At 59.5% G+C, this 7,111-nt stretch overlaps 1 protein-coding gene across 1 annotated transcript; it reads right to left on the bottom strand.

The window, feature by feature from the left end:
• Positions 1-908: 908 nt before the first annotated feature.
• On the bottom strand, positions 909-3,988 carry GPR142 (G protein-coupled receptor 142). Its single transcript, XM_036268726.1, has 3 exons — positions 3,903-3,988; positions 2,439-2,597; positions 909-1,792 (listed from the first exon to the last, which is right to left on the bottom strand). Exons 1-3 carry the CDS (start codon positions 3,925-3,927, stop codon positions 921-923), a joined length of 1,056 nt encoding a protein of 351 aa, XP_036124619.1. The 5' UTR covers positions 3,928-3,988; the 3' UTR covers positions 909-920.
• Between the last annotated feature and the right edge of the window lie 3,123 nt (positions 3,989-7,111).

Consider the following 7,111-nt stretch of genomic DNA (forward strand, 5'->3'; position numbering starts at 1 on the left):
GAAAAGCCTTTCTCTCAGTGAAGTGGGCTCGGAGGGGGGCCAAGTCCTCCCTTCCTGCACCCCCTGCGCTGGCCCGGCTGAGAGGGCATTTCCTCCTCCCCCGTCCTGGCAACAATGAAACTCAGCCCCGGAAACCTGCGTCCCTGGACCTGTTCTGGCTCCAGGCCAGGCAGCTAAGTGGACACAGACCCCGTGACTGAACCCCAAGGGGGCGCGTCTCCTAGGAGCTGGGGCACCTGCTTCCAGACCACCCCGTTCCCAAGCAGCGCCCCGCTTCCGGTGCTCGGCCTAGCATGGTGGATGCCCCCAGCCCAGGACCCTGGAGATGCCCCCCCCCCCCCCGGCATTGCCACTAAAGCCAGAGAAGTGACCAATTGAGGGAGTGAGAAGCGGGGCCCAGGACACGGGGGTGGGCTGGAAGCAAATCATATTCATTCATCCACCCGTCTGTCTCTTCTTGTATTCATTCATTCATTCACTCACTCCTCATTCATTCACTCCTCATTCATTCATTCATTCACTCACTCCTCATTCATTCACTCCTCATTCATTCACTCCTCATTCATTCATTCACTCCTCATTCATTCACTCCTCATTCCTTCACTTGACCAGCACTAATTTTGCCTTTTAACGCGCCGGGTGAAATGTCCCCAACAAAGAAACGCCCGTGGCAGCCGACAGCAGCCTGTGCCCGCACAGCCCTCTCCTTGTTCTAGGAAATAGGAATTGCTGGTAAAGCAACACACGAGTTGGATCAATTGTCCTCCCCTCTAATTGGGGGGCCACCCCTCAAGGAGGGAGCCTCTCCCTCTGCCCTCAGATTGCAAAGTAGGACGTTGATTAAGTTGTGTGGACACAACCACAGAGACCCAGGACACTGGGCCCCGAGCCCCCGCGAGCTCGCCGACGGGGCCCCTCCTCTACAGCTCTGCCCTTTCGGGGAGTCCTGGAGGCTTCAGCCCAGGCTCCACCACCGTGCCCTCTGGCCGTGACCCCGGGACGCAGGGCAGGTGGACATCATGAACGACCTCTCGGATGGTGGCCCGGAAAGTCTTGCTGACAAAGCAGTAGAGGCCAAAGTTGACCACTGTGTTGAGCATGGCTACCATGTTGGCCACATCCAAGGCCAGGTGGACCCTCCAGTCCCGGTGGACCGGGACCACGTAGAGGTGGTAGAGCATCACAAAGATCCGGGGTGCCCACAGGAAGGTGAAGAGCGTGGTGAGGCCCAGGAGGAAGGCTGCGCTCTTGCCCACCCGGGGCTGCAGCCCACTCCGGCCCCTCCTCCGGAGCCGGGAGATGATGGCTGAGCTGGTGACCAGGAAAATGCCACAAGGGATGAAGTAGACGGTGAGGCAGTGAGCCCACTTGAGGACCTCGTCCAGCGTGCTGGGAGGGTCTGCGTCCCTCCACACATCCAGCCACCAGTAGAAGGGGATGCCGGTCAGCAGGGCAGCACCGAGGACAATGGCGATGTTCCGGCGGGTCCGGCCCGGGGACGACGCCACACGGTGGTGCAGGGGGTGGCACAGGGCGCTGTAGCGATCCACCGTGAGCAGGACGGCGATCCAGACTGAGGCGTGGATGGCGGCGAACTCCAGGATGTTGGCGGTGCGCACCACGGCCTGGGGCACCTGGCGGGCCAGGACGGCTCCTTGCAGGAGGAAGCCCACGAACACGATGACCACCTGGGTGACGATGTTCGAGGCGGTGAGCGCCAGAAGGTAGTAGTAAGATGGCTTCCTGGTCCTGGCGGCAAGGCGGGCCAGGGCCACCGCGGTCAGGAGGTTGACTGATGGCAGCAAGGTCGCGCAGGGGAGAGATCAGAGGCATTAGGAGTGCTGCTCAGACTTTGCTTTCCAAGGGGTCACCATCATGCCCCCCCCACCTGCTGGCTCTGGCTCCCTTTCCTCTTGCCACACTCTTCTTAAAACTCCTTTTGTCTGAAGGTAACCAGATCAGCCCTGCTCTGCCCATCCACACTCTGTCCCGCCGGCCACTGACCACCCTGGGGCCTCTGCCCGACACACAGCTTCCCTGGCCACAGGCAGGGCAGGGTAACGGCCCAAGGCCTAGCCGCCTGCCCCGTCCTGCGTCACAACCGCGCCCCCAGCCCAGCTCTGCTCTCTGAAGGCGTGGACGAGACGGAGCTCTCCGGAGCTGAGGGCTGTCTGCATGAACTGCTGGGGTGAGGGGGCCGGCTGCCTGCTGGTGGAACCTTGCCTTTAGCTTGAGTACCCCAAGTTCTGGCCCCTCACTTTTACTCACCACGATGCTTTGTTTCCCAGTGACTCAAGTCACCCCCATAAAGGCAAGGGGAGCCTGGAGGGGTCTCTGATCCTGGGTCTCAGAGGTCAGCAAAGAGGATGGGCTCCCATCAAAGGAGGACCCCAGTTTCTGGCCACCCACAAGGCCCCGGACCGCAGCCCTGCACTCACCAGGCAGCCCCAGGACCAGCAGGACACTGTAGTAGAACACAGGAATGACGCCGGCCACGCACGGGGACCTCTCTGGGGTCTCTGGCCAATGGCCTCCAAACTCCTGGCTCGGCCCACTGCCGTTGGGTGTGGGCAGCATGGTCACTTGTGGCTGGCCAGCTAAGAAGGGCGGAAGGGCGTGGGGTTAGAGCATTTGGCGTCTTTCCAGCCTGGCCTGGAGGGAGCCCCACCCTGACCCTGACCCTGACTCTGACCCTGAGGTCTGTATTCACCCCTCCGTTGTGCAGACCCTCCGATCGGGCCCAGCCAGATGACAGTCCTTATTGCCAGGCTCACATCCCCACCCCTCAGTGGCCTGGTTCCCCAGTGATGGGAAGAAGCCCTCAGTGGCATTTCTTGCTGCCGTAGAAACGAATTCTCTACCACATTGCTCCTGGTGGGTCTTTTATTTTTTTTATTTTTTTGTTTTTTGTTCAGATAGAGTGGGAGGGAGAGAGAGAGAGAAACATCGACATGAAAGGAACACATAGACCCGCACGACCAACCAGGGCCGGGGACAAACTGCGACTGAGGAACGTGCCCTTAGCAGGAACTAAACCCGGGTCTCTCTGGACCGCAGACGGACGCTCTAACCGCTGAGCCAAACCGACCAGGGCTCCTGGTGGGTCTTTAGCCTGGAGAGTGAGGTCCTGAAACAGGCCTTAGGGGCGGGGCGGGAGGGGGCGCTTGGACAGCCCGAGCCAGAGGGTCTGCTGAGGCCTCGAGCAGCTGCGCTCTTCATGAGTAGCCCGGGTGATCCTGACCCCCAGGGCCCCCAGCAGCTGCCAGGCTCCACCCAACAGCTGTCCCTCGTCGAGGAGACACGTTACTAGGCTCCCCTCTCCTACGCTACAGAACATCCCTCTTCAAGGTTAGTGCTGGGGCCCCGGTTTTCCGATGAAGAATCTGAGTCTAGATGGGTAAGGTGACCTCCCTCGCCCCTCAGCCCACACTTTAGGTTTTTAGGTGTTTTTTGTTTTGTTAATCCTCACCCAAGGATATATTTTTTTCAATTGATGTTTAGAAAGAGTGGAAGGGAGAGAGGGAGGAGAGAGGGAGAGAGGGAGAGAGAGAGGAGAGAAGGAGAGAGAGAGAGAGATGTGAGAGAGACACATCAATGGGTTGCCTCCTGCACGAACCTGACCGAGCTGGGGAATCAAACCTGCAATCCTGGCACGTGCCCTTGACTGGGACTCAAACCCTTCCGTGCGCAGGTCAACACTAACCACGGAGCAACACCAGGCAGGGCTAGGTCCTTAGGTTTACCTTCCAGTTTGGTTTCCTGCTGAAGCCCCCATTTCCCCAGACCCCTGCTTACCCTAGTTCTGCCGTCCGATGCCCACTCATTACACTCGAGCTCCCAGCCCTGGATTCCTCACCTGTTCTTCCACCTGACTCCCTCCCGCCCAGTGTCAGATACTTCACCTGCTTCTTGTCCCTCGAGCCTCATGGTCCTGGGTCCTGAATCCAAGGTCACCTTGTGGCTTTTCCCGGGGTCCCCGCAGGTCCCTCCCAGCGTCACCCGCTCTCCGAGCAGTTCTTTGCCCTGCGGTTTTCCAGCCACGCTGAGCCCGTCAGTGTAGAGGGAGGATGGCGGGGAGGAGGGGGGAGGAGGAAGGAAAGGGTGGGGCTGAGCCTCAGGGGAAGAAGCCGACAGAGTGAATGTGGCCTGGAGCAAACCAGGGTTCCTGAGGGGCACAGGTGGGGGGGGGGGGGGGACTTGGCAGAGGACAGGGTCTGGGCTCTGGATGGATTACCTGATGCTCCAGGACTCTGAGAACTGGCCTGGGCTCAGCTGGGCCGTCACACCCTCCGGGGACAACTTTGGGGAAATGCAGAAGGATTTGGGGACCTGCCTCTAACAGCATCAAAGAGAGGAGGGCAGGTCTGCAGAGGGCGGGGGAGGGGGGAATCGGTGCTGGGGAAGGAGAGGTAAGGTCACCATGGGCAGGGCCCCGATCTAGAGCGAAGCCACATAGACCAGTTTTGAAGGAGTCAAGTCAGCCCCGTAGCTGCTGCTGGTGGCGCGGCCAGGAGGCCACCGAGGGCTGCTGGCCCGGAAGCGTAGCAGGCGGCCCTGCACAGTGGTAGTGGTGACCGACCAGAGAAGTCTGAGCAGACGGCCAAGGGCGCTGGGAAGCCCAGACCCAGTGGCCACCTGCAAGCTGTTGTTTTCCTGGCCCTGGTGAAATGGACCATCCCTCCAGGAACATCAGTCACTGGCAAATAAACACCAGCCGGTGTGTGCAGTCTGGAGAGGCTGGAATCTGCGCCTCGCCACCCCCACCCCCTCAGGGCAGAGTGACCAGTGCAGCCCCCAGCGGGCACCCAGGACAATGCCGATGGACTGGGGGAGAGCTGAGGCCCTCTGGAACTGCGTCCCATGCTCCCCCTCCGGGAACATAGCAGCCCGGCTCCCAGGCTCCCTAAGTTAGATTCCACATCTGGGGCTGGTCACCTTGACCCCTCCTCTCCCACAGCCTCCCCTGCAGCAATCACAGAAGGCTTACTGCCCCCTGGTGGCCACATCCTGACCCTGCGGGCCTCCGAGTATCCACTGGCTTTGGCCAGGTCCCCTGGGTGGCATAGTGGAACCAGGGTAGAAACTACACATTCAGGCCCCCAGGGACAGTGTCCAGGACTCCAGCCCCAGGGTGCAGTGAAACCCCAGCAAGCACAGATGATTCCACGGGCCGCTACCTCCCTACCCCACGGGGCTCTGGGTGAGCAAGGCGGTTGAGTTAGAAAGGCCAGCGGGCATGAGGGGCTCCGCCGTTTCCTCATGGCACCTTACATGCTAACTCTGATCACCTCCATTTCACACAAGAGTGCACCACGGCTCAGCCACAAGGCTACGCCACAGAGCTGGTATGTGGCCATGGGATTTAATCCGGTGAGTCCCTCCGCCAGAGCTGTCCGCGCGTTACTGCCGCACAACCTTCTCCGGGAGAACAGGAGCGGCTCAGGCCTCGTGGGGGAGGGGCGTGGATCGGACAGACAACACGCACAGGGGAAAGGGCCTTCCCGTGGGGGCATGCGTGATGGGGGTGCTGAGCAGCAAAGAGAAGGTGCCACCTTCACAGGACAGCCTACTTCGGGGGAAGCTTCCAACAGTGTGTGAGTGACTTCGGGGAAGGATTGCTGCATGTACCTTATTAGTGTGCGCCCCCGAGTACACAGGGCCCGGAGCCTGAGCTCATGGCTCCCTGTTCCCCAGGCTCAGAGTCCTCGGAGCCCTAGCTCAGGAAGGGAGAGGTCACAGCTGTAAGGAGCTGCAGACCGGGCAGGGCTGGGTCTGGAGCCTGCCCTTCGAGGCGGGTATCGCCGCAGTCCAGCCTTCGATGCCTCCCCTGCAGGTTCGGACGCTGTCCACCCCGCCCCGAGCTGGCAAGAGTTTTCCGTTGCTTTTACAGCGCTGCAGAGTCCTGGCCGGCGGGGTCATTTGTGGTAACTGCAAGAGCTTCCCAGAAAAGACAGCACGGGTTGTGGAAAGCAAAGTTTAGCAGAAAAGCGGCATTTGAGTCCTTGGCTCTGCCTGTTCCTGGCTGTGGGACCAAGTCCCTTAGGTTGTAAACACTTGTCCTGGGCAGGAAGTGACCGTCTTCTTTGGGATTGTTCTAGCTCAAGAGCTCATCAGACCTGCTCTCAAGGAATCACGGAGCTTCCAGAGCCCCAGGGTAAAATAAAGCTATTTCAAATCTGCTGTCTCTAGGACTGTACAGGGCAAACGCCCTCTTTCCTCTCTGCTGCTCCAAGAAGCTTGCACAAGACATACACACGCACGCACATGCACATGACACACACGCACACACACGCACGCACATGCACACGACACACATGCACATGACGTGCACGCACATGCACATGGCACACGCGCACACATGCACACACGCACACATGACACATGACACATGCGCGCGCACATGCACATGCTCCAGCAACCCTCAGACTATGACGATGAGAACAGAGAATATCTATTCCTAGAAAGCCAGTTTCTAAACCCTTAGAGGAGATTCAGGGATAACGGCAGTTAGAAGTAGGAGGTGGGGCCTCTCAGGAATGGGAGCCACAGGGGACCCTCCTGGCTTGGTAACCTGGGGCCTCTCCAATCCTTGCACACTGGAAATGCCATCCAACTCTAGATGTACCTGGGGTGTACCTGACAACCATCCAGGGTGCTTCACAAATACCAGGGCAGGGGGGCTACACTTCTAGAAAGAATTCACTTCTAGAAAGAGAGCTGGAATTAACAAGCATGTTTACCAAAATACCATTTTCTAAGTAGTGGGTTCTCTTTCTGAAAAATAACATTCCCACTGAAAATACTACACGTGGAAGTCGGATGCCCTCAGAGGTGTGGGCCCCGTTCCACTGACGCCCTGTCTTGTTGGGCTGGGCTGAGGGGCGAGGTGCAGCCCGTGGGGAGGGCAGGCGGCAGCCAGTGGACAAGAGATGGTGGATCTGGACAAGGGGAGTCAGGCATGAAGGTCAGGGCAGCTAAAAGAGGTTTCCACTGGGCTGGACAGCTCCATCTCTGCCAACCCAATGAGGCAGGTGCCAGACCTAATTTCTGCTCTGTCTGTGGCACCAGAGACGGGGTGGAGCTGTTGGGTCTCTCTGCCAGCCGGGGGCAG

This window comes from Molossus molossus, unplaced genomic scaffold (assembly GCF_014108415.1).
Source record: "Molossus molossus isolate mMolMol1 unplaced genomic scaffold, mMolMol1.p scaffold_m16_p_19, whole genome shotgun sequence".
NCBI lineage: Eukaryota > Metazoa > Chordata > Mammalia > Chiroptera > Molossidae > Molossus > Molossus molossus.

Bases quoted from the DNA above. Each gene is read 5' to 3' on its own strand.
- GPR142 (XM_036268726.1), bottom strand. From the start codon at position 3,927: ATGAGGCTCGAGGGACAAGAAGCAG. The intron at 2,598-3,902 runs GTGAAGTATCTG...CGCCCTTCTTAG, and splicing joins GCTCGAGGGACAAGAAGCAG to CTGGCCAGCCACAAGTGACC. The intron at 1,793-2,438 runs GTGAGTGCAGGG...TGCTGCCATCAG, and splicing joins GCTGGTCCTGGGGCTGCCTG to TCAACCTCCTGACCGCGGTG.